Source organism: Euprymna scolopes, chromosome 10, assembly GCF_053919585.1.
Source record: "Euprymna scolopes isolate OS-2025 chromosome 10, ASM5391958v1, whole genome shotgun sequence".
Taxonomy (NCBI): domain Eukaryota; kingdom Metazoa; phylum Mollusca; class Cephalopoda; order Sepiida; family Sepiolidae; genus Euprymna; species Euprymna scolopes.
The window spans coordinates 82,174,774-82,194,973 of NC_136491.1; the positions used below are offsets into that span (position 1 = coordinate 82,174,774).

Genomic DNA, 20,200 nt, shown 5'->3' on the forward strand with positions numbered 1-20,200 from the left:
AATTAAAAAAAACGTTTGTCTAAAATATTATATTGGGTCTATTGGAAAGAACATAAAATTTCACATTGACCCTGAAAATATCGTAAAAATAGAATCAATAGAAAAACTTTGATAGATTTTTAAAGTTTAAAAATGGGAAAATATTGAGTTCGGAAAATTCATTACTGTTTTAAAAAAATATTTCTATCACTTTTAAAACAACTTTAATAGTTTATTTTGGAAGTATAATCCATAAAGAAAATAAACAACCCACTTTTAACAGAGAAATTACGAGATTTTTATATTTTATTCGCAGTTTCGTGTTAGGGGTGTCAAAACTTCCTACAAAAATTCTGATACACCTAGCACTGCAATGGGTCTCCAACTGGAGCAGGCAATTAATCGGATTGAATGAAAAATTGTCGATTTCACCGATTTTTTTGACAATAAAAGTATCGGAAGTGTGAAATAGTCGTTGATTCTCATTCAATCCTGGGAATTCTTGGGGTTCTCTGCTAGCATGCAATCAAAATATACAAACGCGTAGACTTAAAAAAAAAAAAAAAAGAAATCATAACAAACACATGGTTTGTACGGAGAAGAATGTTTATTTATTTCCAAAATAAATCTTCACACGTTCATAATGTGGCAACCATCTTGGATAGTTTAGCATTCTGAAAAAAAGTTCAAAATATATCAGAATGAGAATGATTGACGAACACTCTAAAATATAACAGCAATGTCATGCGAGAATAATTATAAAAATAGAATAAAAAGAGAGATAGAAAGATAGATAGATAGATAGATAGATGGATAGATAACTCGTCTCGTTATACCTAGTTACATTCTGCGCCCGATTGCTAATATGACATCCAGTATTACCGGTTCGGGTTTTTTTAGCAACAGATTGGATATAATCTTTGGGAGTGACAAATAAACATTCAAAAGTATGAGGTAAAATTCAGTTCTAAGTGACAATCTTCAGGTCAGATATCGTTTTTCTTCAACTCTCTTCTTTGAAGTCAGTTTGCCAATACATTAAGTGAATCTTAAGAAATAAATGCGAACTGATACAATAGGAGACGGTTGCCATTTTTTTTGTTAAAGAATTTAGTACTTGTAAGAAATTGTTACTCAGAGATTTTCAATCCTTAGAAAATCAGTTCTGAGTATCGACGGGGAATCCTAAGTCAGTCATGAATACTGACATAAAAGCTTGACATTTTTTCGTAAGGAATTTATTTAACGAAAACTATTTTGTTGTTTTCCAGAAGATGACAATGTTTTAAAGTGTTTTATTAAAGTTAGGGTCACTTGAACACCCCCTTATGTTTCATAATCTTGTTCAAATTAGTAAGTGAATCAACTTTGTGAATTTTTGTGATGAGGATTGATAATTCATACGATTATGATTATTCGGACTACAGTTCTCATCTTGAGTGTTATTTTCACAACGTTTCAGTCGATGTAACTTCCAACTGTCTTCAGATGTTTCTTGGCGACAAGATATACCCGAAGAAGATCGAAGGTTACATCGACCGAAACGTTGTGAAAATAACACTCAATATGAGAACTGTAGACCGAATAATTGACATAATATGAACCAACAATTTTTTTTTAAAGGAAAAATATACGGAAGTTTTTTCAACTTTATTTCTTCTTCAGAGTTAAACCTAACCCTAATCCAATCTGTTTTTTCGTATGTTTTAGTGCCGTTTACCTCTTTACATTTCTTTTCTGTTTCTTTCAAATTTCTTATCCGACCTAACTCTATTAAATATATGATCGAGTCTTTTTATTCTTATTGTCTGTCGCTAGACTAGGGAATGACCGAGACTAATTGGAGATTTTCCGTCCATACTCGTGAATGACTCTCTAAGTACCGACATCTCCTGGTTACCAATTCTTTATAAAAGCAAGAAATTAAAAAAGAACCAAGTAACTTATAACCTCACCTTTATTCAAGATCTTTGAGACGAAAGCTTTGTTGAGCTTGACGCATTTACGGACTTGACATTTGTTGTGATGTTTCTCGTGCCACGTGGTTCCGACCTTATGACAGTGGTTATTTTTACCCGGACAACCTGAAAAAAAAAAAGAAAAAAAAAAGAAGCAAAGCACATTAACGCATACATACATAAAATATGGTTTGTTTATTAAGCAAGCCGTTATGATGATGCGATATGTAAAATTGTGCCAGGAACACAGTTGCATGAGAACACATGCTCAGGCATTTTAGATGGGGAATTGGTTTATTGCTTATTGCATGCAGCGACTTGGTGAGTGAATGACGACAATCCACAGTGCGCCTTTTGGAGGAACTGGATTCTCCAAATTAAAGCAATTATTTGGCTAAATTTTCCTTCGTGAGAAGCCACGTACTTTCCTTAGCTAGTACTCTCTCTCTCTTTTTCTCTTATATACATACGTACATACATGAATACGTACATACACGAATACATACACACATACATATATATATATTGATTATAAAAATATATATGCCAATTAAGCTACACAGAATATTCCGCGTTCCATTCTCATGAAAATTCGTCAGGCTTATTATGACGAATTCTCACAAGTATGAAACGCGGAATATTCTCTGTAGCTTAGTTGCCATATATCTTTTTAAAACTTACTACCTTGCTCTACCTATGTATTGAGCACTGTTGGAGTAAATACTGAAAATTTATGCATAAAATTATATTTTCGTATATTAATTTATGTGATTAAATGAAGTAGTTATATATATATATATATATATATATATATATATATATATATATATATATATATATATATATATATATATATATGTGTGTTGTATTTAGACAGCATTTTTCACTTAAGCAAATATTGTTAAAAAACGAGAAAAATACTGCTTACTTATACCTGTTTCATTTTTTCGATTTTTCTAAAAAATTGTACACACACACACACACACACACACACACACACACACACACACACACACACACACACACACACACACACACATATATAATATAATATATATATATATATATATATTAAATATACATTATTATTTGGATTATTATGGGCCATCTTATCCCAATTAAGGGATTTCCTTGGATTTTACTTGTGCAAATGGAAATTCTTTTAACTTTTTTGAAGTTATATATTTGGATTTTACCGTCACTGGATTATTTATCTTCCACCAGACTATCCATTCATGTGTAATCACCTTTTTCTTCACCATATTCCCTCTGCTTCACTTTTTTTGTTTTCAAGTAAGATCTTTGACTTACTTGTTGTTTCATAAAATACTTTTGCATGCAAAATCCTATCCCTCATTTTGCTAATTCCTACCCTCTGATAAGAAGGAAAGTATTTCTTCAAAACTCCGCGGATTAAGGACTATCCACTTATCTAGTGTTTCCTTTTCAGATTAAATATGTTTTTAACACATTTCAAAGTGTTTTTTAACATGTTTTATTAACTGTTTGCTCGTGTGTGTGTGTGTGTGTGTATATATATATATATATATATATATATATATATATATATATATATATATATGTAGTGTTTTGGATGTATATATGGTAATTAATCTACATAGAATTTTACGCATTTCATTCTCGAGAGAATTCATCAGGCTATTGCAATATATATTTTTTCAAAACTTACTACTTAGCTCTACTTATGTATCGAGCGCTGTAGAAGTAAACACTGACAATATTTACATGCAATTTTATGTAGATACATAATATTATATATATATATTAATATATATATATATATATATATATACAGCTTAGTGAGTTAGAAGAAGAGAGTAAATTCAATTATCTAAGAAGAGACTTATCGGGATAATATAAAGCTTAACAAATTTGATTGGAGCGTATATAGGAGGCAATAAGATTGGAAAATGATGTCACAAAAACTATATATTGGTAAATATATATGAATAGAACTTATTTACGATGTGCCTAATTTGCTCAGCGGGGAAGCAAATAAATACAGCACCTGCATGACATGCACACCTCCCTCTCGCGGGGAGAACTTTTTGGACTTCGGGCCAAGATCAAAGTGTAATATCTATTCCGGCAGATGCTGCAATCAAAGACCATATGTGGGAGCAACCCCACATATAAGACCATTGCTCTTGTAGCAATCAGTTATGGGTCAATGTAGGGGAAACCCTTCATACCAATTGTCACTATCCATCTCCCCTGCTTCTCGGGGAGCTTGTCCCCCTTTCCCCAATCTCTCCACATTAAAAAGGCCTTGTGGCTAATTTGCTCTGTGGGGAAGCAAATAGATACCGCGAACCTGCATGACACGTTTTCACTTCATCACAAGTACAGAGCAAGTTAGGCACAAGGTTTATTAATGTAGAAGCCCCCGGCTCCCTCAGAATGGGAGCTCCGTCATTGTGCCACATGTGCATTTACGCATAAAACCTACCTACAAACGGATGGGTATATATGTTGAAAAATCTTGTGACCACAACAGACACAGAAGGGTGCGTATATACTCACACACAAGATCCCTTATCTTAGTATAGATATTGATCTAAAAAATATTGATTCGCCCAAGAGGAAGTTATTTTATGAGCAAGTACTCGTCGGATGATTCTAATATTTACCGCTTTGGAGGACTCTGATGTGAACTTTTCCATGATCGTTGAGGCAGGTACGCTTGATGCAATGGGATGTCCACACGGCGCCGGCGCGTTTGCAATGACCTTTAAACGAACATGCTATTAGAACAAAATAGAAGACAAAAATTGAAGTTAATTAATCGTTAACTTGCGTATCAGTTAACAAAATTAATGGTTAACTTACGTATCAGTTAACAAAATATACACAATAAAAGAAAAATGAGCAGCAAAATAACAACTAACAATTAGTATTCATCAGGTTACGGATTCTTTGTTGGTAATTAAAAAACACAGTTGTTCTTATAAGAAGCATATTTTTCTATTTGAAATTATAACATTTCTACAGTTTAGATTTACACCGATAATCATTTGTTCTAAGTTTCGAATCATTCTATAGAGGAAAAGGGAGACAATCCAGAATTTTAATTATTTTCAGCGAAACTATGAAGGTAAAGTAGCATTACTAAAATGAAATTAACGAAATTACACACCAGAAAATTAAAAAAAAACAAAACATAATTAGTGAAAAATTTATTGAATTAAATTATTATTTCAAAACAATTATTATAAAAAGCAGGAACAGCTTCATCTATGTTTTAAAACTTAAAATATGTAAAACCAACACTTTGTTTTATTAATTAATATTTCTAAATTAATTAAGACAGTCAATTACATTGCGTATGGCTGTTGCAACAACAAATTTTTATTCTGGCTTAAAATTATTCGCATTTTTTGTTTACTGGCCTCTTAGAACTACTTTGTTTCGGCATGTCTTCTTTTTCCTCTTGTAAGCGTGCACGCAGTTCTTGATTTAGTACAACTTCATAACAAACAAAAGAATAATTATCGCAGAGAAAGGTTTCACATTCTTTGAATGACACCAGAAACAAGATTTGAGGATTGCTTTGCGTACTTTTCCGAATATCTTCGTATTAGGGAGTCTTTGCTTAACTCAAACCACGAAAAACTAGCTGAATCCACTGTGAAAAATTCCCCCCACTCTTTATCTCTGCCTAAATCAAAACGTGGATTCCATGAACAAAGCTTCTTTTTTAGAACTGCACGCCTGTGGAACTCTGTTCCGTCTGCCTGCTTCCCACCTGACTACAACTTGGATGTCTTCAAGTCCAACGTTAACAAGTTCCTAATGAACCACCTCATAAAGTAAACATTTCATCAAATCTCCACACTAACGTAATGTACTTGCAATAACCCTTATCCCTGAGTGGCTTCCGGGCCTTGATAAGTGGTGACCACTGTGTAAAAAAATAAAATAAAAAAACTTATAACAAACTTCATAAAAACGAAAACATAAAATATCTCAGCTTAGAAGGATCCATCTTATTTCGAAACACCCCAGAATCAATAGTTAGACGATTAATTAACGCAACTTTCAACATTTCTTAATTTTTGGTTGTGGCATTGCTTCTTAACTTATCAACAAATTATAACGCATAAATAACTCACTTTATAGGGGTTTTTCTTTTTCTTTCGTTGACTACTTAACGTGCTTTTAGACATTTCTTAATATTAGGGTGGGCTCCAGTTCTTAACTTAGAGACCAATTCACGAATTCATACCAAATAGTATCTCAGTCTAAAAGAATTGCAATGAAAGACACGAAAACCAATCGTCCAGGACCATTAAGCACAATTTTTAATAAAATTTAACCATAACTTTTATTTTTAAAATTTTCCTTCCCTGAACTGCCTAACAACCCGGCCGTGCAAGTTTACATTCCAGATCTTTACCAATAGCTTCATAAGTATGAAACGAAATTACCTCAGTCCATGAGGTGAGGATTTTTTCTTCATTGCAAAAACACGAGAACCAATGGTTTCAGCATGGATTAAAATATGTTTTTCTAAACAGTCATTGTTCATTACATCCTTTATTGGGGAGGTTATACGCATATACACACTTTTTTTGCTACAAAGTTAACTATTCTCGTTATTTTTTCACAATTGATTAAAATATTTCTTGGTAAACATCTTTTATTCTATTACTTTCTGTTATAGATGTGGAAAAACATTTTTACGTTAATTATCGTTTAAAGTATTGCTTTTAGTATTGCTTTTAAGCATTGCTTTTAGTATTGCTTTCAGTATTATTTTTTAATATTGCTTTTTGGCATTGCTTTTTAGAATTGGTTTTAGAATTGCTTTTTAGAATTACTTTTTAGTATTGCTTTTTAGAATTGCTTTTTAGTATTGCTTTTTGGCATTGCTTTTTATTATTGATTTTTAGAATTGCTTTTTAGTATTGTTTTTTAGAATTGCTTCTAAGCATTGCTTTTTTTCGCATTGCTCTTTAGTATTGCTTTTTAGCACTGCTTTTTAGAATTGCTTTTTAGCATTGCTTGTTGGCATTGCTTTTTAGCATTGCTTTTTCGTATTGTTTTTAGTATTGCTTTTTGGCATTGCTTTTTATTATTGCTTTTTAGTATTGGTTTTTGGCATTGATTTTTAGCATTGCTTTTTAGAATTGGTTTTTAGTATTGCTTTTTGCATAGCTTTTTAGTATTGCTTTTTGGCATTGCTTTTTGGCATTGCTTTTTGGCATTGCTTTTAGTATTGCTTTTTTATATTGCTTTTTAGTATTGCTTTTTAGCATTGCTTTTTAGAATTGCTTTTTAGTATTGCTTTAGAATTGCTTTTTAGCATTGTTTTCAGAATTGCTTTTTAGAATTGCTTTTTAGTATTGATTTTTAGCATTGCTTTTTAGAATTGCTTTTTAGTATTGATTTTTGGTATTTCTTTTAAGAATTGGTTATAGAATTACTTTTTAGAATTGCTTTTTAGCATTGCTTTTTTGTATTGCGTTTTTGCATTGCTTTTTAGTATTGCTTTTTGGCATTGCTTTTTAGTATTGCTTTTTAGTATTGCTTTTTAGTATTGCTTTTTAGAATTGCTTTTTAGCATTGCTTTTTTAGCATTGCTTTTTAGTATTGCATTTTAGTATATCTTTATGGTATTGCTTTTTAACATTGCTTTTTAACATTGCTTTTTGGCATTGCTTTTTGGCATCGCTTATTAGTATTACTTTTTAACATTGCTTTTTAGTATTGCTTTTTAGTATTGCTTTTTAGTATTGCTTTTTGGCATTGCTTTTTAATATAGCTTGTTGGCATTGCTTTTTAGTATAGCTTTTTAGTATTGCATTTTGGCATTGCTTTTTAGAATTGCTTCTTATTATTGCCTTTTGGCATTGCTTTTTAGTATGCTTTATTATATTTTTATAGCATTGCTTTTTGGTATTGCTTTTTTTTTCGCATTGATTTTAGTATTGCTTTTTAAAATTGCTTTTTGGCATTGCTTTTTAGTATTGCTTTTTAACATTACTTTTTAGTATTGCTTTTTCGTAATGCTTTTTGGCATTGCTTTTTAGCATTGCTATTTGGCATTGCTTTTTAGTATTGATTTTTCGCATTGGTTTTTAACATAGCTTTTCAGCATTGCTTTTTAGTATTGCTTTTTAACATTGCTTTTTGGCATTGCTTTTTAGTATTGCTTTTTAATATTGCTTTCTGGCATTGCTTTTTAGCATTATTTTTGGCATTGCTTTTTAGCATTGCATTTTAGTATTTCTTTTTGGCATTGCTTTTTAGCATTGCATTTTAGTATTTCTTTTTGGCATTGCTTTTTAGCATTGCTTTTAAGCATTGCTTTTTAGTATTGCTTTTTAGAAATACTTTTTGGCATTGCTTTTTAGTATTGCTTTTTAGAATTGCTTTTTAGTATTGCTTTTTAGAATTGCTTTTTAGTATTGCTTTTTAGAATTGCTTTTTAGTATATCTTTTTAGCAATTCTTTTTGGCATTGCATTTTAGTATTGCTTTTTGGCATTGCTTTTTAGTATTGCATTTCAGAATTTCTTTTTAGTATTGCTTTTTAGAATTGCTTTTTAGAATTGCTTTATAGTATTTCTTTTTAGAATTACTTTTTAGCATTGCTTTTTAGTATTGCTTTTTAGAATTGCTTTTTAATATTGCTTTTTAGAATTGCTTTTTAGAATTGCTTTCTAGCATTGCTTTTTAGTATTGCTTTTTAGCATTATTTTTAGAATTGCTTTTTAGAATTGCTTTTAAGTATTGCTTTTTAGAATTTCTTTTTAAATTTGCTTTTTAGTATTGCTTTTAAACATTGCTCTTTGTTATTGCTTTTTAGTATATCTTTATGGCATTGCTTTCTGGTATTGCTTTTTTACATTGCTTTTTGTCATTGCTTTTTAGAATTGCTTCTTACTATTGCCTTTTGGCATTGTTTTTTAGTATTGCGTTTTAGAATTGCTTTTTAGTATTCTTTTTTGGCATTGCTTTTTAGTATTGGTTTTTAGCATTGCTTTTTAGCATTGCGTTTTAGCATTGCTCTTTAGCATTGCTTTTTAGTATTGCGTTTTGGTATTGCTTTTTGGTATTGCTTTTTAACATTGCTTTTTAGCATTGCTTTTTAATATTGATGTTTGGTATTGCTTTTTGATATTGCTTTTTAACATTGCTTTTTAGAATTGCTTTTTAGTATTGCTTTTTATCATTCCTTTTTTGCATTGCTTTTTAATATTGCTTTTTGGCATTGCTTTTTGGCATTGCTTTTTGGCATTGCTTGTTAGTATTGCTTTTCAGTATTGCTTTTTAACATTGCTTTTTAATATTGCTTTTTGGCATTGCTTTTTAGTCTTGCTTTTTGGCATTGCTTTTTATCATTGCTATTTGGCATTGCTTTTTAGTATTTCTTTTCAACATTGCTGTTTAGTATTGTTTTTCAGCATTGCTTTTTAACAGTGCTTTCTTGTATTGCTTTTTAGCATTGCTTTTTAGTATTGCTTTTTAGCATTGCTTTTTAGTATTGCTTTTTCGTATTGCTTTTGCGTATTGCTTTTTAGTATATCTTTTTGCCATTATTTTTTGGCATTGTTATTTAACATTGCTTTTTAACATTGCTTGTTTGTATTGCTTTTTTGTATTGCTTTTTAACATTGCTTGTTTGTATTGCTTTTTTGTATTGCTTTTTAACATTGCTTGTTTGTATTGCTTTTTTGTATTGTATTGCTTTTTAGTATTGCTTTTTAACATGGCTTTTTCGTATTGCTTTTTAGTATTGCTTTTTAGTATTGCTTTTTAACATGGCTTTTTCGTATTGCTTTTTAGTATTGCTTTTTAACATGGCTTTTTTGTATTGCTTTTTAGTATTGCTTTTTAGTATTGCTTTTTAACATGGCTTTTTCGTATTGCTTTTTAGTATTGCTTTTTAACATTGCTTTTTTGTATTGCCTTTTTACATTGCGTTTTAACATTGCTTTTTAGTATTTTTTTTGACATTGTTTTTTAGCATTTCTTTTTAGCATCGCTTTTTGGTGTGTTGGGATATCACTTATTAACCTACAGATCACTTTATAATGCGAAACAAAAGAAAATGAGCTCAGCTTACGATAATGCGCTAGAAAATCACGGGTTAATTTGTGGATTGGGTTTATTTCACTGAAACCTGTTCTGGTTTGTGCTATCTTTCCGCCGGGCAACGCTGGTACACGGATTCTGCTAGTTTTAAATGAATTAATGAATATTTATTCAAAAAGAAAGAATTCTGCTTCATCACTTACAAATTTCAATTCAATTTTACATAACGCTTACATCAAGAAAAATACTCTTGTTCGATTTATGCGAGCCACCGCTATGCACCTGATTAAAGCATCGAAAAACAAAACAAAACATTATGAGTGAACACCATATCATGAGAAACGGAAAAGGAAAAAAGAAAGCCATGTTTCTATACCTGAGGATGACGTTATATAATTGAAAGTTAGTTGATTTTAAATAAATAAACACGTATTTAAAATATCTGCGTTTTATTAGCTTCTTACACTTACAAATTCCGATTAAAATTTACGCAACGCTTATGAGGAGTAAAAATATTTTATAATTCATTTCACGCAAACCCCAGCGATCCTCCTGTTTAGACCATTTGAAAAAAAAAATACCTTGAACATCACATGCACTTTACTTTTCTAATAATACCATGTCACGAGTAAAGATAAGGAAAAAAAAAAAAAGAAATATTTACATAACGCATAAACAAGGAGAGAGAAAAAAAAATCTAATAATTCGTTATGTTTGAAAAGAATGAAAACGATTTCAATTCGTACCCGCATGAAGAAGCTTAACTTTTCCGTTAACGCAGTGAAATTTCAAGCAGTCTTGCGCCCATCTTTCTCCGGTTTCACGGGCTACGCCATTATGCGTGCAGTTGTCGCCAGCGTATTCATCAATCTCAGCCACATCTGAAACAATAAATGAATAACATGATACATTTATATTTACTTTTGGTACATCATATATACATTGACGTATACAAAGAGAAACATAATAGAACATTAAAGTTGTTACATCAAATATTTAAAAATCAGCATACATGTTCGTCACAACCGAGCCAGATAGTAAATACTTATGAGTAAACCTTTTGCATTTATACATTGTCTGTGTTTACGTCTCAATATATCAATATCTTCATAGGCCAGTCTGGCTTAAACTAAGTTCTGATACAAAAATAACTAAAGAAACCAACATACAACAGAATAAAATGTAGCTTGTAGAGGACTAGGACATATAAATCCTAATTCCGTTACAAAAGAAAATAATGAAACGAATGGAATGAAGGAAACAAAGACTCGATTGCTGGAATAGATATACGTGTCGTTTATTTACTGTTGAAAGAATGAATGTTTTAGATATAACACGTGTTCATGTTCGCGCGGGTGTAACCATCGTTTGTTGCAGGATTGGTAGTATAGAAGGAAAAAGGAAATGTGTTTTCATTTCATTATCGTTTGTTCGCGCGTGGGAAAAGAAGTGAGTAATATAGTAGAAATGAGAATGATAGTCCAGCGTGTAGACAAAGACAAAGGATAGAGGGTTGCCATCAGTTAAACTGTGCGCCATGTTAGCCGTCAGCTACGCGGTGGTGTTCTCTGGCACAAGTAGTAGATAGAGAGAGAAACAGTGAGAGATGTACGTACGGTCTGTTAGCTTTTTGTCCCACATAGTAGCAAGTGGTGTGAGGCACGCGGTCGGTCCGTAGACCGACCAGCTGCAATATTTTAATTTATAAATGTATTATATGTTTAGTACAATATTTCAATTTATAAATTTATTATATGTTTTACTAGAATATCTTGCCCTTTTCTTTTCCATGTTTAAGTTTAACCATATTACTTTTCATGCTCGCATTTTTCTATTGCAATCCATGATTTTTACAGGCTTCCAGTAAATTCACTTGTTCTTTGTTTAATTTCAGTCTTACTTTTTTGCCCCCATAAACATAATATATACATATGTAAAAAATGTACGGCACTCGTCTTCTTTCATTCTCTCTGTTTCACTTGTTACTTCCTCTTTTCGCGAGAGCGGTGAATTGGTAGCAAAACTAGACACTGAAGCGATGTGGTTGCTATGGAAATCAGTCATAAAAAACGTCGCTCACCTCCTTAGCTTTTTTTTTTATAATTTTGAACACCAGTAAATTCTTCATAACATTTGTTTTACTTAATAAAAATTGAAACTTATTTTTTCACAATATAGCTGAGAAGATGATCTGTAATAATTGTTTGAAATTTGGTCGAAAAATTAGTGAGCGGTTAAGCAGTTCTATATGACTAAACTGCCACTTTACCATATATTCAAACACTTAACCATATATTCAACACTTAACCATATATTCAACACTTAACCATATATATTCAAACACTTAACCATATATTCAACACTTAACCGTATATTCAACACTTAACCATATATTCAAACACTTAACCATATATTCAGCATTTAACCATATATTCAAACACTTAACCATATATTCAACACTTAACCATATATTCAACATTAAACCATATATTCAACTCTTAACCATATATTCAAACATTTAACCATATATTCAAACACTTAACCATATATATTCAAACACTTAACCATATATTAAAACACTTAACCATATATTCAAACACTTAACCATATATTCAACACTTAACCATATATTCAACATTAAACCATATATTCAACTCTTAACCATATATTCAAACATTTAACCATATATTCAAACACTTAACCATATATATTCAAACACTTAACCATATATTAAAACACTTAACCATATATCAAACACTTAACCATATATTCAAACACTACTGTGTTTGAATGATTAAACAAGTTCGACGAAAGTTTTTAGTGCGATTCTTTACTAAGAAATAAACAAACACACCTTTACTTATTTGTTTTTCATTTAATTTTTTAGTTTTTATTTCATTTTCATTTTTTTTACAGATTAAAACTTTGTATTTGCTTATATTTAGAACGTTTTTTTATTTATCTGTTTTTATTTTGTTTTTATTTTTTTACTTTATTTAAAATACTAGCATTTCATCCCGGCGTTATCCGGGTGTTTGGATGTGTATGTTTATGTTGAGCAAAAAAAAAAAAAAAGTGGTAGTAGAAAGGAAGGCTCGAATCCGTACCGCGAAGGAGGAGAAGAACGGGGGAAAAACCTGACGTCTTTGCGGTTATGACAACCGCCAAACCTGAAGTAACTTATGTTTATATTAAGGCTAGACAATCGAAAGGAGAGGACATCTTTCAAAAATATCGGCGAAAAAATCGACCCCCCCTGTAGAAAAGTGCCTAATTGAAGGTGAAGATATAAATGTTTTTAGCCAATTTTTCGATATTTGCCGTATGAAAGGTCGACCTTCAAAACGATACTGATCTTGATAAAATCCGTCGCCTCTGTTGAAGTTTTAGGCATACATACATACATACATACATACATACATACATACATACATACATACATTTATATATTGGTAAATAAAAATTTTCGACCCAAACCGATGGAAAAGCTTGCCTTATCTCTGAATACCCTTTATGTAAAATTTCAAATGTTTAGATCAGAAATTGTCTGGGTAATTTGGAAGAGACCACAGAGGTAATTTGTTTTTACCTTTGACCCCTATTATGACCCCTTAACATATTTTGTTGTGGGCTCAAATCAAGTTATTAAGTTAGATCCATGTCCAAGGAACCTATATCTAAAATTTTAAGTGTTTAGACCCAAAATTGTCGGAGGAGTTTGGTAGAGTTCTCAAAGGTCAAATCGTTGAACTTTGACCCTTTAACAGCCAAATTTCTGTCCGAAAACGGATCACATAGATTTTCCCAAATCTCAGTACGCTGTATATAAAATTTCGCGTCTGTAGACTTAAAATTGACAAAGTTATTGCGTAGGGAAATGTACACAGACACACAGACAGACACACAGATAGTCACACAGACACACAGACACGTTCACTTTTATAGATATACTAGCATTTCAGCCCGGCGTTGCCCGGGTGTTTGGAGGTGTATGTTGACGCCCCCCCCCAAAAAAAAAACAGAAAAGCGGTCAATTTTTTTTAACTTTGACCCCTATTATGACCCCTTAATATATTTTGTTTTAGGCTCAAATCAAGTTATTAAGTTAGATCCAAGTCCAAGGAACCTATATCTAAAATTTCAAGTGTTTGGACCCAAAATTGTCGAAGGAGTTTGGTAGAGTTCTCAAAAGTCAAATCGTTGACCTTTGACCCCGTAACAGCCAAATTTCTGGCCGAAAATGGATCACAAATATTTTCTCAAATCACAGTACCCTGTATATCACATTTCGAGTCTGTAGACTTAAATTTGACAAAGTTATTACGTAGGGAAATGTACTCACACAGACACACGCACAAAGACACGTCAACTTTTGTATGTATGTATATATATATATATATATCTATATATATATATATATATATATATATATATATATATAGATAGATAGATAGATAGATTAAACAAAAATATATACGTATACTAAATATATATGGAAACAATTTTGTGTTTCCTGTAAACATTTTACGCAAATATTATGCAAGTATAAATCAAGTAGAATATATGCATGAATATAATAACACGTAATAGTTAACTAAAGATGATCATCCCACAAGAAAACCGAAAAAAACTAATAGGGAATTAATTAAAATGAATGTTTAAAAGAATATGCAAATTAGCTCGATCTTTTGCTAGTGAATGCAATTCCACAAGCCACATATAACAAAATTGTATTTTCTTTTTAAGTAAATAGAAAAGAGGGGTTTTAATATGAATATCAATGCACACAAAAGAAAACCGAATTTATAGGAGTATAGATAGATAGAAGAAGATAGATTTAAATTTTAGATTCTGTGGGCATATATTTTAGTTTAAAAATTTTTAAATTCATTTTTTCAAAGGAGAATTTTGGACGCGAAAATTAAAACAAAACTTTTAACATTACAGACACATTTATTAAAGAAGTCAGACGACTTCTTAATGAAACAAAGCGTATAATATTAAGTAAAAGTGGAATTCCTCTAAAATCAACTTTTAAAAGGCAATCTTTAGTTGGTTCGCTATACTTTGTTTCATTAAAATTCGCCAAACTTGTTTAATAAAGTTTCCAGAGAATTCGTTGTCATAACTAAATATCAGTTTCTTTTCTGTTATTAATATTTTTGTAATGTTAAATGTTTTGCGATGGTTTTAGCGTCCTAAATAGTCGTATGAAAATGAATTAAAGAAAGTCTCACATTTTGTCCGACATCAATTTTAAAAGAAATTAAAACAAATCTTTTATTTATTTTTTCTTTATAGATAGTTGTGTGTTTTTTAAAAAAAAATTATATTTGTTATAAATGTGAGACGTCTTCATGCGATATCTTGTATTACCATGCTTTCTCGTATTTAAATTAGTCTTGAAAATCCAAGAATCTTGAAGAAAATCTAGAAAGAAAATCTAAACCTAGCTTCAAGAAGGCCAATATAAATCTTGTTTATGGTATAGCAAAGTAGGATACATGAACGTTCTTTGGAATATATTTGGTTCGTTTAATTATATTTAACATTTGTTATTGGCTATGATTAGATGCAGAACCTTCGCATATCATCACCTTTCTATATAAATTGAATTCACTTTACAAACTATTATTATTATTATTATTATTAGAGGGACCTGTGGAAAGTCCATTTTTTCATATGCAATATATTGATGTTGGCATTCTGTGGATGTTCAGCGTAAATGGAGACGTCCTGATATTGTAGCTCTTTTGTTAAATCTGCAAAAGTGTTTATCTAAGATAGCGGGGACGCTCGGCGTAGCCCGGTCATAAAAATATGATATTTTAATGTATGCAGATTTCGTGTATATTATTATGGAGTCAATTATCTACCGATTCTTATATATTATAAAGTTGTGATATAAAAAAAAATATATCCATATGACTTGGTTGCATCAGGTTGAATCGAAACCGAAATTTACCATTACGCAACATCTACTTACCATTAATTTCTCGCTGGCAAGGACCAATAGTCTTTCTTGAAATTTGAGAGGCAATAATCCTTCCCAAGATCACAGTACACTCTGTCCCATTCCAATGGAGGCATGGTTAGTGCTCTTACCCACTCCTCTCAATTTTTCTATCCCTTTTAGCCTTTTACAACCATTTTGTTTAGTATCAACCAGAGCTTATAATGAACTATTATATTTTTCCCGTCTGATAGATTTATTACATTCAATTACCTTGACCGTCAATAACGATAGAGAAAGAGGGAAAGAGAGACAGACAGAGAAAGAGAGAGAGAGAGAGAGAAGGGGAAGAGAGAGGGGAAGTAGAGAGAGAGAGAGAGAGAGAGAGAGAGAGAGAGAGAGAGAGAGAGGGAGTGAGAGTGCCTTTGTAAAAGAAAATATGGGTCAAACAACCTACATTAAGAAGGTAAGAGGATAAGAGGAACAAACAGTAAGAGAAGGGTGACTTGGTGAAAAAAAAATACAATTACTACAAATTAGAACTGTTATGTTTGCAGGTTGAACCAAATAACGTATAAGGCAATACAAATGAAGACTCAACAAACAAAGGTAGATCAATAAGAAGTGTATTAGGAAAAGTATATTTACAGCATATTTACATAATGGTTGTCAAGTAAGAGAGTCTTGGGTGGAGAAAATATCTGCTCTTGGCTCGGCAGTCGGTAGCTTCTGGTTAACACACACTCAGACTAACCGAGTCTTGCTATTTATGTGTAATATTATCCACATATGTAAATGAGTGGGTGCCACCACAACAAGGAGAAATAAAATGTTTTTTTAAAGCATTATTTCTAAAACCAATGAATATTTTAACATATATTTCATGTTATTGTGATAAGTAAGAAAAAAAAAACGCCTTAGAAAAACAAACATTGACGCTGTTTTAACCTGATAGTAGATGAAAAGCACTTACCCACAGGTAATGCCGAACTGAAGATCAGAGTTTGGCAAACAAGGACGAAAGCGCAAATCAACAAATGTCTGAAAATAAAAAATGATAACAAAAAATAATTCTCTTTTCATTTGATGCTTTGCTTCACGTTTCAAACTTTGAGTAATGTTAGCAAACAGTAATGTTTATTTAGCAGCAGACCATGGCCGGTCTTTTAAGTCTCTTATTTTTACGTATTTTAGTTATAAATAATGGAGATAGGGGGCTAGGAAGGCTTGATGGTTGATCCTGGTTTGCCCCTGTTATCTGTAGCTAGCTATACACTGTATGTGTAGTGTAGCTATATGCTGTATGTGTAGTGTAACTATATGTTATATGTGTCGTGTGTCTATACGCTATATATGTAGTGTAGCTATACGCTATATGTGTTGCGTAGCTATATGCTATGTGTGGCGTAGCTATACGCTATATGTTTAGTGTAGCTATATGCTATATGTGTGGTGTAGCTATATGCTATATGTGTGGTGTAGCTATATGCTATATGTGTGGTGTAGCTATATGCTATATGTGTGGTGTATATGTGTAATGCGTGTGTCTCTTATTTTCTTTAATTTTCTATAACATAAAAAAGGGGAAAGGACAAACGCGCAAATCGTTAATAACTGTATGTCCAGAAATTGGCAGACCGACCCCATCCCCCATGCACTCCAAATCGACCTCTAAAAAAGCAGAAAACATTCAACAGATGATCATTATATAATTTGATTCTCGACAAAGATTACATATTAAAAACAAGCATCTGTTCCAATGATAGGAATATTTATGGCATTGTTTACCTCGCATAAACAAGTTGAAGAGCTTTTTTTTTTTTAATCTCGGGTATCGCTTGCTAGTATGTATTGTTTTGTTTTTATTCATATTTAAGTCCCTATTTGTCTACGTTTTTTTAAAATGTATTATTTATTAAAAGCTGCCCTTTCTTTATAGAGAGGGTGCACGCGTCCGCAATCTGAAGGGTCACGCTAGATGGCGTACTCTTTTCTCTAACTTCCCTTTCATTTCTTACATGGCACTTTTTATACCAAGATGTGATTCGGGCGAAAGCTAAAAAGCGGACGACTCAAATAGCTATCCAATTTTTTCTCCGCTTCGTTGGGATTCACTTTCCTTTTCAATTTATTTTTTACACAGGAATCACAACTTATCAAGGCCCGACGGCCACTCGAGGATAAGGGTTATTAATCAATGTGATTATCGAAGAGTAGACATAAGTAGTGGGAGTTTTGTAAATTGGATTTTTCATTAAGAATTTGTTTATGTTGCACTTGAAGACAATAAGATTGTAGTCAGCTGGAAAGCAGGCAATCGGAAGAGAGTTCCACAGGCGTACAGTTCTAAGAAAGAAGCTTTGTTCATGGAATCTACATTTAGGTTTAGGCACAGATAAAGAGTGCGAGAAACTATTGATAGTGGTTTTGGCTAGACGAGTGTTTTTCGTGAAAGTTTGGCGAGGGAGGACCATAGATTGAAACTCAAATGAGCCCTTGCCATGAAAATAACGAAAAAACAAAGTGAGTTTTCACAGAAACGTGTTAACTCCAAGTATTTTCCACTCATGAAAATCGTTTTAAATTCCAAAAGTAACAACCCTGTGTACAAATTAACAAGGGTTATGAAAAGCAGTAAATTAGTAAATTGAAATCAGGGTTCTTCCAGGTGATACCTGCGATGTGTCTCAATCCTAGCATCAACAATGTTCATCCTAGATAACATCTTTTAACTATACTGCTATTTATCCAATAAGAACTCAGAAAGTAAACTCACGAACACATACGCACAACGAAATTTTAACTGGACTTGGCTATTTCTCATTCAAGAACTAAAGACTTCTCAGCAAACGTTGGTCTTTCAAAGTAACTCTACTATTATATAAAAATAATGTTGTCTGTGTGTATATCTGTGTGTGTGAGTTAGTTCCCTATAAACCCCAAAACGGCTGGGTAGCTTTTTATAGATTTTCACTCAAAGGTACTTTATGTACATGATAGGTTGTTGGATATGTTTTTATCGGAGTATCTTCGATAAGTATCGATATTTGATAATCAAAATAATCTAATGAAAAAAAGGAAAGGCGATTTTGATCAACGTTAACACCTTGTACAGCCTAACATTAGAAGTGCATTTGAGAAGTTTTATTAAAACACAAACCGAAAGACGCGACATATAAACTCAACTGTATGACAGGGGAGCGTTCGAAATGAATGTTTCTTTTTAAAGCATAATTGAACACTGATGCTTGACTTTTTCATTTTAAACTTAAATTCAAGCCATTATCACCGGACAGCCAGTAAGGACGGGCACATAAAATCAACAGTAAGTCGAAATTAATGCTTTTGTTTAGAGCACAATTGAAGCATGATACTTGACTTGTGCATTTTAAACTTTAATGCAAGCTATTATATAGAAAAAATAATTTATAAAATCAACAGTAGCTTCTGTATAGTGCAATGTAGACTACAATGTATTGTGGACTAAGTCACTGTGAGGAGGCGTGTGAAACTTCCTCTCAGTGCACCGCGATGGATCTCCAATTAGAGCAGGCAAACAATCGAGTTGATTGAAAAATGAGGTATTTCCTCGATTTCAACGACAATAAAAATATGGGACTGATAAACGTTTCATTGATCACTGTTCAATCCCGGGCAACGTCAGGTCTCTCAGCTGGTATTTTATATCTCTGAAAAATTATTGATATATAAATACATTTTGTTCGTTAACTCATGTCTTCTCGCTTTAATTCACAAAATCCTGTTATTAAGTTAGCACTTGCTAACTGGTGACCCATTCATGATATTCATGTTTTTATTCATCTTTGTCATTTGATAATTTAGCTTCATTTTTACTTATTGTTCTGGGCGCGGCGCAATAAATTGTCTTTAAAATAGCACGACTAACCGGATAATTGAAAGCGTAGGGCCTACTATCACTAAATCAGTGTGATCTTAAATAAATTATTGTAACGGGTTAAGATCCTGTTAAGCAGATAAAAACGAAACGTGTAATTTGAATAATACTTTCATGACAATCTTGAAGTTAAAATCAACCAAAGCGCGAAAACAATGAAATAATGAATATCGGATGACACAGGTAATCTATCGGTAATTAAACGAGATGGAATAGTATAGTGTGAAAACGATACTTTGGCGGGTGACTTACCTATATTCCATGACGTCGAAACAAGTGACACGTTATGATACTCCAATACAGCCGATCACATTTTTATAGAGTCGTTTTCTTA

The 20,200-nt window shown here is 31.9% G+C and overlaps 1 protein-coding gene across 1 annotated transcript; it reads right to left on the reverse strand.

Moving 5' to 3' along the window:
• Positions 1–566: 566 nt before the first annotated feature.
• Positions 567–20,200, reverse strand: LOC145286121 (uncharacterized). The gene is made up of 6 exons (XM_080134821.1): positions 20,119–20,200; positions 16,924–16,991; positions 10,744–10,878; positions 4,589–4,702; positions 1,935–2,063; positions 567–653 (listed from the first exon to the last, which is right to left on the reverse strand). Exons 1-6 carry the CDS (start codon positions 20,127–20,129, stop codon positions 646–648), a joined length of 465 nt encoding a protein of 154 aa, XP_079990947.1. The 5' UTR covers positions 20,130–20,200; the 3' UTR covers positions 567–645.

What these genes read in the sequence shown, in the direction of transcription:
- LOC145286121 (XM_080134821.1), bottom strand. An exon ending in AGTTAAGCTTCTTCATGCGG is followed by an intron (nt 4,703 to 10,743) that starts GTACGAATTGAA and finishes TTGTTCTAATAG; the next exon opens with CATGTTCGTTTAAAGGTCAT. An exon ending in CATCAGAGTCCTCCAAAGCG is followed by an intron (nt 2,064 to 4,588) that starts GTAAATATTAGA and finishes TTTTTTTTTCAG; the next exon opens with GTTGTCCGGGTAAAAATAAC.